We start from the raw sequence: 17,794 nt of genomic DNA on the forward strand, positions 1-17,794 counted from the left end.
TGGAGGAACGTGGGTGTGTCCTCTGCCATCCTGGTTGCTGTTCCCGAAGGCCCCAGTGAGCTGGGACAGTGTCAGGAGCAGACCAAGTCCCCACCCCTAGCGAGGAGCTTCCCCCGTTACCCACATAGCTTCCCCTGGAGGAGGCCAGATGGTCATTCTCTCGGTGGCAGGACACAGGGAGCGTCATTTAATACCAGACACGTCCAGCAAGGGCAGGAGTTCCCAGGGCATCCTAAAACCTCAGAATTCTCCTCACTTCTGAAGCAGAAAGTTATTCTGTGAGGAGGGGAAAAAACAAACTGGGGTATTTTCCCTGTGAATTTATTTTGTAGTTTTTGCATCATTTGCCAGCAAGGATCAGGGCACAATGGTACGACACCGCACACTGCCGCACGTGGCCCGGGACCCTCCTGCCATAGGGCCCAGTGGGCCAGCGCTTGCCACCGGGAGAAATGCATCCTCTGTGCTTCTAATGTGTCACCTTCCTTAAGTACATTTAGAACAATTAGGGGCAGGGCCCTGGCTGGTAAACTGTGAACTGCAATTTGTGGTTAAGCAGTTAAGAAACATAACAGTGATGGTAGGGCCTTGTGTGGCCACAGCCCTTGTCATTCCCAAGGCCAAAGAGAGAGAATCCTGCCAGGGAGGCAGGTCAGAATTATTTGCCTCCACCTCTGTGCAGAACTGATGCGGAGACGGACTCCACCCAGGCAGTGGGCAGGCGGGCAGGTCCGTGCGCTTCTGTGGCTGAAGCGGCCGGGCCACAGCTATTCCTGCGGGGCTTCCAGGGCGGAGGACACGGGCTGACACGGGCTGTCCCTGGGAAGGAACTTCAAGTCATGGAGCTGTCAAAGTAGAAGCAGCTTAATGAATATTTGTCCTAATGCTTTCACCTCGCAGATAGACAGTGAGGCCTAGAAAGGTCAATGGAGCTAACCAGGAACCGACAAAGTAGGTTCCTGAGGGTTGACCAGCCTTGCCTCTGAATCCAGGTGCTCAGGGGACAAGAGACAATTCAGAAAAGCAGGGAGACTGAAGGACGGCATTTGGTGTAGCTTTAGGTTGACTTGGAAAGCCGCAAAGGGTATGGGTGGGAGGTGTGCTCTCTAGAGTCCAGTCTCCTCGAGGGCTGCCTGCTGGGCTGACTTATCAATGTGGGGGCTCAGGGCCACCCTGAGTTCTGCCTTCTGGGTGGCCAGCCTGTGTTGGTGCCGTTGGATGGAGTGAAGCTCAGTTTGTGAGGCTCAGGAAGGCTCTCGTGAGCTGATGGAGGGGTGGAGGAGGGGAGAGGTGCTTGCTGCCCGGAGAGCTGAGCTGCTGGGAACAGGAAGGAGAAGAGGAGCTGTTGGGAAGGGGGACAGCGAGTGGAGATGCCCTTTATCTATAAAGGTAAAGACTGTTATCCCATTATCACTCATGAAATGAGGAATGCCTAGTGAGGACCAAGGTAGGGACATTCTGGGTGGGAGCTGAGCTCCTGCCTTGTGGGGTGCACATACACAAACACGCACACACATACACAAACGCACACACATACACACATGGACACACGCACGCGCGCAAACACACATGCATACACCTGAGGAAGGATCATAGGTGCCAGGTGAGCCAAACAGGACCATGCAGCGGAGCTCTCAGGAGGGCCGGAGAAGGCTGCAAACACGTCCAGGGAGCTCCGAGGTCTATGGAAATCCAGAGAAGCAATCATGGTTGGCCTCTGATCACGTGGGAAGAAGCTCACTGAAGTCTGGGGGACCCACATTCCAAGGGCCAGCACGAGGCCAGGAGCAGGCAGGACCAGCTTCTTGGGCCACATGCTTGCCAAGGTCAAAGGTGGGAGGTGATGCGGTGAACACCTGACCGTGTATTCCAGTGACCCCTCTCACACCTGGCCAGCCTGGGACACAGACCAGGCACACCTTGGCTTCAGGCCACCGCCTCCCAGAACTTTATGGCATGGACAGCGTGCTCGCTTGCCTTTTCTGGCCAGTTACCTTCACTGCCACGGACACAGGACTATGAGTGGGGCTGTGGTGGTTGTTATCCAGGTCCTGAGTCCCTGGACCTATAGCCCACAGCTGACGTTTGGAAGAAAAGAACATCCTAACGTGGGCATAGAGGCCCCGCCCTTGCTCGCACTGTCTTGGAGACTCAGCCTCAAATGCAGATCCCCTCCCCGCCGCAGAGCCGCCTTGTGTGTCTTCAGGGAACCCTGCAGAAAGGAGAACTCCGGTGTCTGGATTTCGGGGACCGACTGTCTTGTCACCCTGCTCTGCTGAGTGAGGATGCTCAGCATGTGGGAACAGACTGAAGCAGCTGACTAATGACTGTTGCCTGGGGAGACCAGGGCCTTGGGGTTTGCATAATTTCCCCAATATATCAGGAAGTGGGTAGCGCAGAGGGACCAGGAGAGCAAATATCGAATGCGTCAGTGGTTCTTAACCTTTTTCAGTATGAAAGTTCCTTTTATGGTTAGGAAAGCATCTGTGGTCACAGTTTAGTAGCTGTGCGTTTAGAATCATGGTTTGCGAACATAGATGAGGACTAATAATACCAACAGCAGGGGTTGCAGCCACCCACGTGGTACTTACTAGGTGGCAGGCATTTGTCCAGGTGCTCTACATGTCTATTAATTCACCAAATGCTTACGAAAACCTGGTGGATGGTGTTATTAGTCTCATTTTACAGGTGAGGTACTTGAGGCACAGAGCAGTCAGGTGACTTTTCCAAGGCCACACAGCTGATAATTGGTGGAGCCAGGATTCAACCCCAGGTAAGCCAGCTCCAGATTCCACACTCTTTTTTTTTTTTGAGACGGAGTCCCGCTCAGTCGCCCAGGCTGGAGTGCAGTGGCGCGATCTCCGCTCACTGAAAGCTCCGCCTCCTGGGTTCATGTCATTCTCCTGCCTCAGTCTCCTGAGTGGCTGGGACTACAGGCGCCCGCCACCACGCCCGGCTAATTTTTTGTATTTTTAGTAGAGACAGGGTTTCACCGTGTTAGCCAGGATGGTCTTGATCTCCTGACCTTGTGATCCGCCTCCCAAAGTGCTGGGATTACAGGCGTGAGCCACAGTGCCCGGCCCGATTCCACACTCTTAGCCATCCTTCTGTGTCCCTCTGTGAGAGAGGGCCACCGGCTGTGGCCTGTTATATAGGAGTAGCGTCATCTGTCAGTATATGTGGGGGACTGGTTCCAGGACCCCCAAGTATGCTCAGAGCCCCACATACTCACATCCCTGTAGAACTTGCATGTACAAAGAGTTGGTCCTCCTTATATTCAGGTTTCACGTCCTGAGAACATCGTAGTTTTGATTCCCATTCAGTTGAAAAAAATCCATGTGTAGATGCACCCATGCACTTCAAACCCATGCTGCCCAGGGGTCAACTGTACTGTGCCTTAGTGAAGATGCATGAGCTAGAACTGTGTGTATCAACATAGATACCTTCCAAACACATAGTCATGGGGGAATAAACAAACTGCAGAAGGTTATGGAAGGTATTAATGCATTCATATAAAGTGCAAAACCATACAGGACGGTACTCTGTATCATTCACGAATCCAGATTTACCTAGTGAAAGCCTGCCTAGCCATAAAAACACCAAATTCAGGCTAGTGATTACTTTCCTGGGAGCGAATGGCACCAGGAGGGGGTAGGCTGGGAGCTCCAGCTGTGTCATTTTTATTTATTAAACCACAGCTGGGGCCGGGCATGGTGGCTCATTCCTGTAATCCCAACACTTTGAGAGGCTGAGGTGGGTGGATCACCTGAGGTCAGGAGTTCGAGACCAACCTGGCCAACATGGTGAAACCCCGTCTCTACTAAAAATACAAAGATTTGCCGAGTGTGGTTGCACGTGCCTATAATCCCAGCTACTCGGAAGGCTGAGGCACGAGAATCGCCAGAACCCGGGAGACAAGGTTGCAGTGAGCCGAGATGGCACCACTGCGCTCCAGCCTAGGCGACAAAAGTGAAACTCTGTCTCAGAAACAAACAAACAAAACATAGCTGGAGCAAACGTGGCAAAGTATTAAGGATGGAGTGCTGGGTGCATGAGTATTTGCTGTTATTTCTTTGTATATACATAAATTATTTTATAATATAAAGTTTCAACCTGCCATGCATTTGTAACATTTTCAGATGAATTTGCATATATACGTTTTGAACCAGCATGTGTGATAGAGACGGGTTTCTTTAGTCAGCAGTCTGTGCTTGATGCACTCAGTTTCATTCCCCCTCAGTTACTGCGAGGGTCTCCTCAGGAGTCTCAGCCCACAGGCAGCTAGGATCAGGATGCACCCCCTTTTAAGGATAGGGGGATTATGAAGTGTCCAGAGAGTGGTGGCACAGAAGTGGAGACACTAGGGTGTTCAGATGTGGGTCCTGGCTTAGGGGAGAGGATTTATAAAGTAAAATGTCTGCAGAGATTCTGAATCAAGCGCAGGTTGGAAGCATAGTGCTTTGTTGGTACATCAGAGACACTGCCTCCAGGGACATCGGAGGTGACTTCTGTTGAGTTTTGCTGACTGCACAGGAGACACTGTCATACCCACAAAGAATAGCAGGGGACATTTCTGCCAGAAACACCACTAAGACATTAGTAAAAATGATTGTAACCCAGCTACTCAGGAGGCCGAGATGGGAGGATCACTTGAGTCTAGGAGTTCAAGACCAGCCTGGGCAATGTAGGGAGACATCATCTCTAAAAAATAAGACAAATTAGCCAGGCATTTGGGCTGCACCTGTACATAGTCTCAGCTACTCAGGAAGTTAAGGCAGGAGGATCCCTGGAGCCCAGGAAGATGGAGGCTGCAATGAGCTATGATGGCACCACTGCACTCCAGCCTGGGTGACAGCAAGACCCTGCCTCTTAAAAACAAACAAAGATTGTAAGACAGCAAATGTCAACTTGAAAAAATAGGCTGGGCGGGGTGGCTCATGCCTGTAATCCCAGCACTTTGGGAGGCCGAGGCAGGCGGATCACGAGGTCAGGAGTTCAAGACCAGCCTGATCAACTTTGTGAAACCCCGTCTCTTTTTGTATTTGTAGAAATACAAAAATGAGCCAGGCATGGTGGCGGGTGCTTGTAATCCCAGCTACTCGGGAGGCTGAGGCAGGAGAATCACTTGAACCTGGGAGGCAGAGGTTGCAGGAAAAAAAAAAGAAAAGAAAAAAAATAGGCAAGCGGGAGTTCAAAGGGTGGGAACAAATCAGTGACGCGTGAACAGACTGATTTATGAGGGCAGGGGGCAGAGTCCAGCAGCTGCTCAAAGGCCTTTATGCTTCTGTCGAAACAAGTACGTCACATGCAGAGCTCTAGGCCCTCCTGTGTCATCCGAAAGGATGGGGTGAAGGCCTGGGTTACCGAGGGGTCACAAGTCGCCCACAGGTCCGGGATGAGGAGGCCCTGGCCCACTGTGGGAGCGGGTGGTGCGGAAAGCCCATGAGGGCTCTCGAACATTCCCCAGCGCCTGACAGCGGCCAGCTGGGGACATCTCCCAGCCGTGGCTCAGCCTTCAACAAGTCAAAAAGCCAGCATCACCCACAGCGCCATCCCCAGATCTATTCTAGGTTCTGAGGTTCTAGGTGGGACTTTCAAAAGCAGAAGAAACGATGCTAAAACCGAAAGGAATTTGCCATTAGGGAGAAATGCTTTATTTTCACCAGATGACAAACTTCAGGGTTTCTGATCAAAGTTGCTGCAATTTCTTCTTTCTCCTTCAGGCCTGATTCTGCTCCCCTCCCCTGTCCTCCCATCCTTTTTGCCACAACGGGGGAAGCCCTGAAAAACCCTGGTGTTTTCATAGGCTGTGTAGAGCCCAAGGAAGGGGGGGGAAAGGAAGTGGGGCTCATTTACCACCATTCAGTTCCTGATCGGGTTCCCCAAGAAGCAGCTGGGACTCTCCAACCCAACCTCACTTCCCTGGGGTCTCTGTCATTAGGCAGATGGCACTCCCATGGCTGTCCCTGCCATGCTCCCTCAGACCCCTCCCTGCTGCCTCAGTTTCTCGGCCCTCCACCCTTCCCTGCCTCCTGCCTCTCCCTGTCTGCCCTTCTCGGGACCCAGGCTCCTTCTGTCTGTCCACAAGCATGCTCAGGTCTCCCCATCTTAAAAACAACGTCTGGACCCCCTGAATAACCTCTTTCTTGCATTTCACAAACATGCGCTTTTGGAAAGCAGTTTATGCTCTTGAATTGACTCACTGCTCCCACTTCCTCCTGCTGCCATCCAGGGTCTGCCTGTTCCCCCTCCAGCCTCCCCGTCAGCCGAGCCTGCCCTTGGCCAGGCCCTGTGGCAGCTTAAGGTGAAGTGGCCCAGCCTGTCAGCCGCACTGGACACCCTGACTGTCTCCTGCCCGGGGCCTCTCTCCCCTGCAGTCTTTGAGGCCTCGACCACTGAGGGGACTGCTCTTTGACCTCCTCCCTACTCTTAGTGTTTTTTTTTGTCTTTTTGTTTTTTTTAAAATAACAGCTTTATTGAGATATAATTCACATTTTCTGTGCTGTCCCCATCTCGAAGTGTACCACATTCAGAGTTGCGCAGTGACCCCACAGTCCACTGTAGACCTTTTCCACCCCAGAAGGAACCCCGTGCCTCTTAGTGGTCACCCTCCATTTCCGCGCCACGCCCTCCAGGCCCAGGCCTCATGAATCTGTGTTGGGCCTCTGATTTGCCTTCATTTTCACCTTCTCTGTCAACCCACGGTCTGCAGCCTTTGCTCTGCTCTGTATCCCAGGGACCCCTCTCACAGCACAGGTCTGCATTTCAGCTGTGCCAGTGCTCCCCCGAAGCTCTCCGCACCCTTACCCTGGACAGCAGCCTCTTCCTGGCTGGTCCGCACCCCAGCCCGACTTTCTGCTGCCCTCCCCAGCTCCGGGCTCCTGCAGCACCTTCTCTCCTCACCCCCTCCCTCACTGCTCCTAAGTCCACATGCAGGTTCACACCTCCTCATGCTTCCCACACCTCCGTGCACTTTTCACACCTCCACACATCACATCTCCTCACACCTCCACACACACTTCACACCTCCTCACGCCTCCCACTCACACCTCCTCACGCCTCCCACTCACACCTCCTCACGCCTCCCACTCACACCTCCTCACGCCTCCCACATCTCCACACGCTTTTCACACCTCCTGTTATGGTTTGGCTGCGTCCCCATCCAAATCTCAACTTGAATTGTATCTCCCAGAATTTCCGAGTGTTGTGGGAGGGACCCACAGGGAGGTAATTGAATCATGGGGGCCGGTCTTTCCCATGCTATTCTTGTGATGGTGAATAAGTCTCACAAGATCTGATGGGTTTATCAGGGGTTTCTGCTTTTGCTTCCTCCTCATTTTTTTTCTCTTGCTGCCGCCATGTAAGAAATGCCTTTCGCCTCCTGCCATGATTCTGAGGCCTCCCCAGCCATGTGGAATTGTTAAGTCCAGTTAAACCTCTTTTTCTTCCTAGTCTCGGGTATGTCTTTATCAGCAGTGTGAAAATGGACTAATACAGTAAATTAGTACCAGGAGTGGGGTGTTGCTGAAAAGATACCCAAAAATGTGAAGCAACTTTGGAACTGGGTAACAGACAGAGATTACAACAGTTGGAGGGCTCAGAAGAAGACAGGAAAATGTGGGAAAGTTTGGAACTTTCTAGAGACTTGTTGAATGGCTTTGCCCAAAATGCTGATAGTGATATGGTCAATAAAATCCAGGCTGAGGTGGTCTCAGATAGAGATGAGGAACTTTTTGGGAACTGGAGCAAAGGTGACTCTGGTTATGTTTTAGCAAAGAGATTGGTGGCATTTTACCCTTGCCCTAGAGATTTGTGGAACACTGAACTTCAGAGAGATGATTTAGGGTATCTGGCAGAAGAAATTTCTAAGCAGCAAAGCATTTAGAGGTGACTTCAGTACTCTTAAAGGCATTCAGTTTTAAAAGGGAAACAGAACATAAAAATTCAGAAAATTCGCAGCCTGACTATACAATAGAAAGGAAAAACCCATTTTCTGGGAAGAAATTCAAGCACGCTACAGAAATGTGTATAAGTAGCAAAGAGCCTAACGTTAATCCTCAAGTCCATGGGGAAAATGTCCCCAGGCCATGTCAGAGACCTTCACAGCAGCCCTTCCCATCATAGGCCTTAAGTCCCTTTTGTGGGCTGGGCCCAGGGTCCCCATGCTGTGTGCAGCCTAGGGACTTCGCGCCCTGTGTCCCAGCTGCTCCAGCCATGGCTGAAAGGGGCCAATGTAGAGCTCGGGCTGTGGCTTCAGAGGGTGGAAGCCCCAAGCCTTGGCAGCTTCCATGTGTTACTGAGCCTGCAGGTGCACAGAAGTCAAGAACTGAGGTTTGGGAACCTCTGCCTAGATTTCAGAAGATGTATGGAAGTGCCTGGATGCCCAGGCAAAAGTTTGCTGTGGGGGTGGGGCCCTCATGGAGAAGCTCTGCTAGGGCAGTGCAGAAGGGAAATGTGGGGTCAGAGCCCCCACACAGAGTCCCCACTGGGGCACTGTCTAGTGGAGCTGTGAGAAGAGGGCCACTGTCCTCCAGACCTCAGAATGGTATATCCACTGACAGCTTGCACTGTGCTCCTGGAAAAGCCGCAGACACTCACACCAGCCCGTGAAAGCAGCTGGGAGAGAGGCTGTACCCTGCAAAGCCACAGGGGTGGAGCTGCCCAAGACCATGGGAACCCACCTCTTGCATCACTGTGACCTGGATGTGAGACTTGGAGTCAAAGGAGATCATTTTGGAGCTTTAAACTTTGACTGACCTGCTGGATTTCAGACTTGCATGGGCCCTGTAACCACTTTGTTTTGGCCACTTTCTCCCACTTGGAACGGCTGTATTTACCCAATGCCTGTATCTCCATTGTATCTAGGAAGTAACTAGCTTGCTTTCGATTTTACAGGCTCATAGGCGGAAGGGACTTGCCTTATCACAGATGAAACTTTGGACTGTGGACTTTTGGGTTAATGCTGAAATGAGTTAAGACTTTGGGGGACTGTTGGGAAGGCATGATTGGTTTTGAAATGTGAGGACATGAGATTAGGAGGGGCCAGGGATGGAATGATATGGTTTGGCTGTGTTCCCTCCAAATCTCAACTTGAATTGTATCTCCCGGAATTCCCATGTATTGTTGGAGGGACCTGGGAGGAAGTAATTGAATCACGGGGGCCAGTCTTTCTTGTACTATTCTTGTGATAGTGAATAAGTCTCAGGAGATCTGATGGGTTTATCAGGGGTTTCCGCTTTTGCTTCTTCCTCATTTTTTTCTCTTGCTGCTGCCATGTAAGAAGTGCCTTTCGCCACCCACTGTGATTCTGAGGCTTCCCCAGCCATGTGGAACTGTAAGTCCAATTAAACTTATTTTTCTTCCCAGTCTCAGATATGTCTTCATCAGCAGCATGAAAACAGACTAATATACCTCCTCATACCTCCCATGCCTCCACACTTTTCACATCTCCCATCTGCTCCCACCTCCCACACCTCCCCATGCTTTCAACACGTCTCATACCTCCTCACACCTCCCATGCCTCCTCACACTTTTCAGCACCTCCTCACAGCCCCCATGCCTCTCCACACCTCCCCATGCCTCCCCACACCTCTCACACTTCCTACACCTCCTCACACCACTGGTGCTTATTACTGACATGTCTGTCTGCCTGTGTATTTCTCTGGGACAGGCCCAGCTTCTCCTCCTTTTTACAATTCTTGGGTCCAACCCAGGGTCTGATGCAGACTCAGTGCTGAGTATCAGTTGACCTGACTTGAACACCACCAATTGGAAAGCCAGGATGATGTGAATTTTCATCTGGCCTCATTTGTTCCTTAGCCTCTCATAGGGGTCACACCTCCCTCTTTTTCATTCTTGTACATCTGGGGACACTGAGCAGGGGGTGCCCGTGCTGTCAAAGCACCAGAGAGTATGACAGCAGAATTCACGTCTGCCTCCCCACGGGAGCCGTCGCCCCTCCCAGCTGAGTTCCTGCCAAGGTCAGTGGGAGCCAGTGCAGACTGGCAGAGATGGGCAGCCGGATATGAGAGCCCGGCCGGCCAGAGAGCCAGGGTGAGCCAGGAGGTTTAGCTCAGGTTCCGGACACCCACCAGTCTTTAGAAAGTCTCTCAGAACACAGAGGGGAGTGGGTGGGAGAGTTTAGATTTTTGTTTTTGAAAACTTGGTTTATGCCCTTTAATTAATGAGGGCAAAAGTTGTACTGAAATTATATGTGCGTGTGTTGATATTATCTATATAATAAGTTATATAGATAATGTAAGTACATATATATATAATTTCAGTTTCACATGCCAGGAATTCAAACACAACTTTAAAGAACTTAAGTTTAGGAATTAACTTGAAGGATTAAGGAAGAGTTTCTCAGCACAGCTTGAATAGTGCCCAGATGAATTCAAGAGAGAGAGAGAGAGAGAGATAGATGGATGGAGTTTTGCTCTTGTTGCCCAGGCTGGAGTGCAATGGTGTGATCTCAGTTCACTGCAACCTTTGCCTCCCGGGTTCAAGCAATTCTGCTGCCTCAGCCTCCCAAGTAGCTGGGATTCCAGGCGCCTGCCACCACACCCAGCTAATTTTTGTAGTTTTAGAGGAGACAGGGTTTCACCATGTTGGCCAGGTTGGTCTTGAACTCCTGACCTCAGGTGATCCGCCTGCCTCAGCCTCTCAAAGTGCTGGGATTACAGGCGTGAGCCACTGCACCCAGCCTGAATTCAAGATATATTGCCACAAATTATAAGAAGTGGATAGAGCTTTTCAAAACCATGGTCAAGGCTTTTATTTTGATGTTTGCACCATGGCTTTGAGCTTGGGAGGATGAAAATGACTGATTTAACATCAGATTGTGCCTTGATATGTGATGACTTTTTCCCTCCAGGCAGGGAGGTGGACCTAGTGATGAAATGAGTAAGGGTTTGTGAGTTATCCGCATCTTGGCTGGCGTAAGTCATCCTTCCCTTTCAGGGCTAGAATGGTGAACTCCAGGGCCCTCTTGTACTCAGTGCATTGCTTGATCTGTGTTCATGTTCATGGGGTAAGGGCTGGGGAGCATCTTAAAGTTGCTGTTGCTTCTCCTTTGTTGTTGTTATCATTACTCTTATTAAGGCTGCAGTGAACCTTCTGTTCATACTTGGTTCCATAGCGCAGTGCTTCCCAAACTCTATTCCCGGGAACACTCATTAGGAAGACTGTAATTGGTCAAATAAATTTGGAAAACCGCTGTATACCGTATGTTTCTCTTGAAGATTGACAATATATTTGCCTTTGAAAGGCTCTGACAATTCCTGCAGGGGAAAAAAGTTTTCCTAGCAGTTTCTAAATTTGATCACGTGACGTTTATTTTTGGTAATATTTCTTACCAATTTCCAGTTCTGCTGGAACACCTTGAGAAGGCCTGCCTCAGAATAAATTCTTACAAGTGGAATTGTTGGGGCAAAGCATATGAACATTTATATATGGTGGCCAGGAGTGCTGCAATACAGCCACTTCGTGTGTTGGGTAAGAGTAATCCAGGCGTGCTGAACTGGGTTACCTACCGCTTGGTAAACCCCACTAAGTGGGCAAAATATCAAAACAGATTTTTATATTGAATGGGTCAAACATTTTTAAAAAAATTCTGTAGTTTCTTCTTCTCACTTTGGCATTTGTGAAGAAGCCTCAGTTATTAAAAGCAAGATCCCTCAGGACTGTTTAACAGAAAGGCATTGTTCTGTGTTGTGTGAAATCAGTAGCATATTTTGTAATGGAACTTTGGAGTCATGTATTAATCTATTTCTTGTTTCTAAGAGAGGTTGTTTGGTAACGTTTCTTTTTATGGATGTCAGAGAAATACCAAAGGTGACGTGTCTTGCCTAAAATCCCGTGGTGGGTTGTCAGATAAAGCGGAACCAGGACTCCTTTAAAGAAGGGTCACTGTACTGAGCCATCTATTGTGCCGTTACCAGAGAAAAATATTTTAATGTGTATATGGTGTAAATCCCTACCTCCTACCTACTTCCAAAAAGGATTTATGACAGAAAGAAAACTCATAGCAGAACCAAATAATTCTCCTAGAAGGTTGGAAGCCTCACCTATGAAGCTCGGAGGAGGTTATAAAAGGGAAGAGGTGCTTACTTAGAAATCTTTAGGAATGGCCGGGCACAGTGGCTAACGCCTGTAATCCCAGCACTTTGGGAGGCCGAGGTGGGTGGAGCACTTGAGGTCAGGTGTGAGCCATTGTGCCTGGCCGTCATAAGATCATTATCTTATGGTTCTTTTTTTTTGTTTTGTTTTTGGCAATATATATATTTTTTATTATACTTTACGTTTTAGGGTACATGTGCACATTGTGCAGGTTGGTTACATATGTATACATGTGCCATGCTGGTGCGCTGCACCCACTAACTCGTCATCTAGCATTAGGTATATCTCCCTATGCTATCCCTCCCCCATCCCCCCACCCCACAACAGTCCCCAGAGTGTGATATTCCCCTTCCTGTGTCCATGTGATCTCATTGTTCAATTCCCACCTATGAGTGAGAATATGCGGTGTTTGGTTTTTTGTTCTTGCGATAGTTTACTGAGAATGATGATTTCCAATTTCATCCATGTCCCTACAAAAGACATGAACTCATCATTTTTTATGGCTGCATAGTATTCCATGGTGTATATGTGCCACATTTTCTTAATCCAGTCTATCATTGTTGGACATTTGGGTTGGTTCCAAGTCTTTGCTATTGTGAATAATGCCGCAATAAACATATGTTAAGAGCTGAGGCCTCACACTATATTGGTGAGGGTGGTCTTGAACTCCTGGGCCCAAGCGATCCTCCCATTTCAGCCTCCTCCCTGAGAAGCAGCGGAGAGTGGATGTGACTGGGGGATTCATGAGGGAGAGGAGGACCAGGCGGGTATGCACGTTGAGCACCGGGGTTCAGGAGCTTCAGGGGGCTGTGGGAGGAAAGGCCCCGAGGCCGAGGGTAGGTTTAGGAACTCCATGGAGAGCAGTTTGCTTGCAAGTGGGAAATGTGAGTCTTCTTTCCCCGCCCCAGCTTCATTGAGGTATAATTGACAAAGATGGAGTATATTCAAAGTGTGCACCGTGATGTTTTGATAATACATGTACATAAGGAATGATTCCCACGATCAACCTAGTTAACAACATATCCATCACCTCACACAGTTGCCCACCCTTGTTTTGTGGTGAGAACACTTAAGATCTCTCTTAGCAAATTTCGAGTAAACAATACGTTGTTACTGACTGTAGTCACCACGCTGTAGGAGAGCTCCCCAGGACTTACTCAACATGGCTGGAGGACACTACGCTAAGTGAAATAAGCCAGTCACAGAAAGACAAATAGATCCCGCTTATATGTGGAATCCAAACAAGTTAGAACTCATAGAAACAGAGAGTACAGTGGTACTTGTGGTACAGTGGTACAGTGGTGGTTGCCAGGGGCTGGGGGATGAGGGGGTGCGACAGGAGAATGGAGAGATGTTGGTCAAAGAGTCCAGACTTGCCGGAATGGGGGTCTTCAGATGCTTGACAGATTGTTTCTGAAAAGCTGTCCTCTCTCCTCCAGTCTTCCACACCCTTTCTTTCCTTCTCCCAGTACTGTATTGCAACCCTGTTAAACACCAGGGATCCATGTGCTCATGTGTAACTGCTCCACAGGCTACCCTAGTCCCCAGAGACCCCCCACTGAGATCCCCATGAGCCTGAGCCCCTGCTTGAATCTCCAGCACGTGCTGTAGCAGTAGCAGCCTCCTTGTCTGGGGCATGGAAGCATGCATGGACACCTACCTTCTGCCTCCTCTTCACCTTCTCGAAGGCTCTGCCAGGCTCTCTGCCATCCAGTGTGTGTGGGCAATCCAGCAATTGTGAAGACTTAGAAAAGCTTGAGAAATGCCAGTCTGCAATATTTGTTTCAGAAAACAGTCGAATTTGATACTTCTTTTGTCCAAAGATGTTTTGTTATTTTAAATGTACTGCAAAGCTTGAGGCCTGGGTAGGCAGACACTTACTAATTTGGTGCCAGCAAAAATTCTAATAAAGAGAGTGGACTGTTTATCTTAAATAAGAATCTTAAGGCCGGGTTTGGTGGCTCATGCTTGTAATCCCAGCACTTTGGGAGGCTGAGGTGGGCAGATCACCTGAGGTCAGGAGTTTGAGACCAGCCTGGCCAACATGGTGAAACCCCATCTCTACTAAAAATACAAAAATTAACTGGGTGTGGTGACACCTGAAATCCCAGCTACTTGGGAGGCTGAGGCAGGAAAATCACTTGAACCCGGGAGGCAGAGGTTGCAGTGAGCCGAGATGGCGCCATTGCACTCCAGCTTGGGCAACAAGAGTGAAATTCTGTCTCAAAAAAAAAAAAAAAAAAAGAATCTGAACAGAAGTACTTGGCCATGGTAGACTAGTAATACATTTAGTTTTGTTTTCTTTTTTAACCATGTTCGAATTCCTTTACTATTAAAACTGTATGTGCAACATAAGAAATGTTTGGCATAACAAATGTGGACATTTCAATTACAAAAAACGTGCCCAGCGCTGGGGGATGAAGGGGCAGAGGAATTCCCAGTGATGGTATCAGTCTGGTTCTGTCAACATATTGGACCCCAACCTGCCATGCTTTTCTGTCGTTGCAGGTGATTTTCAAAGCCAAGTCAAAATATTCTCCAGAATTACTCAAATACCGGTAAGTACTGCAGGGCATCTCTTTCTGTGGTAGAAGGGGAAAGTGCCGACACATGAATCTCATCTCTCCATTGGGGTTTGCACACATTGCTGTTCTGTGAGCCGCCGGAAACAGTCCTGCCTGCTGGCTGGCTGCCCACATTGTGCACATCATGTGCATTGCCGGTAAGGGTCAGGTCATCAGATCATGACTTCATGAATCTTGGGGACTTGCATCATACTTACCCAGTTCAGAAACAAGAGCCTGGTCCCTTTCCTAACAGGAGGAAATAGATGGGAATAAAATAGGTGTATGTTGCCTCTAAACCTTTCTGAGGCACTTGAGAAGTAAGAGCCTCAGCTGAAGGAAACAGGGTCCCTTGAAGATGCAGTGCTTTGCCAGGTGATCCCCCTTCCCCATCCCGCACCTCCCACGCTCCCATTGCAGGTGCAGGTGCAGGTGCAGGTGCAGGTGCAGGTGCAGGTGCAGCTGTGGAAGGGCCTCGCCCCTGCAGCCTGCCACCTGGTGGCCTTACCCGCCTTGTCTCAGCTGCTGGTAGGCTCCGGCTCCTTGTTTTCCAGAACTTCAGTGCCCATTGAACCCTAAGTTGCTACACAGCTGCTTGCAGGGTATCCATCCACATCCAGAAATACCGTTCTGACCATTCAGTGCTCATTTAGGCACCAGGAGGAAGAATGTGTTATAGCTGAGAAGTGGACACTATATTTGTAAAAATGGCTTAACACAAAGGCTTGCGGAATCAGGCAGAGCAGGATGTGCAACATGCCAAAAACATGGACACCGGGAGGCATGGACATTTTGTGGAAGAGAGGCTTGTGCCGGAGTGTAATCTGGAAGGGAGCCTCTTAAGTTGTGTGAGGAGGGGGATCTGCATTTTCCTATGGAGGGGTTCGTAGCTCTCCCCAGAGGGGAGAGGCCTATGACTTTCCTAAGGCCAAGAACCAGTGGCTTAAAGAATAGTCAGGTTTGGCCGGGCACGGTGGCTCACGCCTGTAATCCCAGCACTTTGGGAGGCCGAGGTGGGCTGATCACTTGAGGTCAGGAGTTCGAGACCAGCCTGGCCAACATAGTGAAACCCTGTCTCTACTAAAAATACAAAAATTAGCTGGGCGAGGTAGCGCACATCTGTTTTCTCAGCTACTTAGGAGGCTGAGGTGGGAGAATCGCTTGAGCTCAGGAGGCAGAGGTTGCAGTGAGCCAAGATTGCACCACTGTGCTGCAGCCTGGGCAACAGAGTGAGAATCCATCTCAAAAAAAAAAAACAAAAGAATGGTCAGGTTTGACTGGGGTTGGGGGAGGAGAACAGGCCTTTGGAAGAGGCGAGGGGGTGCAGCATGAGTCCAGGGGTTCTGGCGTCTCTGCCCGGGAGAACTCCATTGCCAACGGCAAACATTTCTGAAAAGGTGACTCTGGCCATTGCCTCCTTGGGTCAAAATGAAAAATTATTTTGTCATTTTTTAAAATACGTTAAGTCGTATACATATTTTATTTAAATATATATCATCTAAAAATACGTAAAGACTTTTTACTTAAAATTCTGAAGGTGTAATAGTTTAATCCTGAGTTTATATCCAAGGAAACCAGTTCAGAAAGTTTCTCTCAAGTTCAGAAAGTTCTGTGAAGGTGCCTGGGCCAAGATACAAGTCCCAAGACTCACCGTCCCGGGCTTTGTTTTGTTTTTCACCTGATCTTGCAGTCTCCCTTCACTGCTTTGTACGTGGCTCAGTTCACGTCTCTACCAGGCTCAGGTGGAACTTCAGCGTCCACTATGAAATGATGTTGGTCCCAAGGAGAGCAATTTAAAGTACAGGTTGAGTGTCCCTAATCCGAAATGCTTGGGACCAAAAATATTTCAGATTTCAGATTTTTTTGGATTTTGAAATATTTGCATATACAGGCCGGGCACGGTGGCTCACTCCTGTAATCCCAGAACTTTGGGAGGCCGAAGCAGGTGGGTCATTTGAGGTCAGGAGTTTGAGACCAGTCTGGCCAACATGGTGAAACCCCGTTTCTACTAAAAATACAGAAATTAGCTGGGTGTGGTGGCAGGTGCCTGTAATCCCAGCTACTCAGGAGGCTGAGATGGGAGAATCGCTTAAGCCTAAGGGGTGGAGATTGCAGTGTGTGGAGATCATGCCACTGCACTCCAGCCTGGGCAACACAGCGACTCTGTCTCAAAAAAAAAAAAAAAAAAAAAAAAGGAAAAAAATATTTTTGTATACATAATGAGAGATGGGGGGATTGGATGGGACACAAATCTAACACGAAATGTATTTATGTTTCAGATACACCTTATACACATATCCTGAAGGCAACTTTATACAACATTTTTAATAACTCAGCATAAAACAGTTGTAACTGTGTTTTGACTGCAATCCATCACATGAAGTCAGGTGTGGAATTCTCCAGTTGTGGCATCATGTTGATTGATGCTCAAAAAGTTTCAGATTTTGGAGCATTTCGGATTTTGAATTTTTGGGTTAGGGATGTTCAACCTGTGTAAAGTACAAGTAGACAGTTCCCTCTCTTCTCCAGTAACAAGATAGTAGCCTCTCCTCTGCATCTATAGTCTTTGCCCTGCATCCCCCCAGCCAGAAATGTAGGTCAAAGCATGAGTGAAGATGGGCATAGGAGGAGAACGTTCTGTCTGATCGGACCGTGGAACTGATTTTATCTTGGAAGCAGTTGAGGCTGGGGTAATTAGATGTCTTCTAGAGGTGGAATATAAAAGCACTGGTCAGAAAGGAAATTGTTTAAAAAGCTTTCAACCTCTGAGCACGGGGACTGGGGTCTTCGGGTGAGAAGATATGTGCGTGGGGCAGTCCTTGCTTGATCCTTGAGCCAAAGTATACCTCGAAGACAGGCTGCGCTGACATGTATGGCTGCATTTTATTGGGAAGGGATTCGCAGAAATGAAGGGAGAAGATGGGGAGAGATAAATTTGGATCCAGATGTTAAAAGTGAGATGTTTGGGACTGGGCGCGGTGGCTCATGCCTGTAATCCCAGCACTTTGGGAGGCCGAGGCAGGCAGATCACCTGAGATCAGGAGTTTGAGACCATCCTGGCCAACATGGTGAAATCCCATCCTACTAAAAATACAAAAATTAGCCAGGCATGA

The 17,794-nt window shown here is 48.9% G+C and overlaps 1 protein-coding gene across 3 annotated transcripts in view; it reads left to right on the top strand.

Annotated features, from left to right (window-relative positions):
* GPR137B (G protein-coupled receptor 137B) overlaps nucleotides 1–17,794 on the top strand; it is a 69,463-nt gene that overhangs the window by 11,971 nt on the left and 39,698 nt on the right. For all 3 annotated transcript variants that reach the window (XM_055372552.2, XM_019032025.4, XM_004028636.5), the window contains exon 2: nucleotides 14,626–14,675. In XM_055372552.2, the coding sequence (XP_055228527.2) occupies nucleotides 14,626–14,675 (50 nt within the window). The remainder of the gene's footprint in view (nucleotides 1–14,625; nucleotides 14,676–17,794) is intronic.

This window comes from Gorilla gorilla, chromosome 1, assembly GCF_029281585.2.
Source record: "Gorilla gorilla gorilla isolate KB3781 chromosome 1, NHGRI_mGorGor1-v2.1_pri, whole genome shotgun sequence".
Taxonomy (NCBI): domain Eukaryota; kingdom Metazoa; phylum Chordata; class Mammalia; order Primates; family Hominidae; genus Gorilla; species Gorilla gorilla.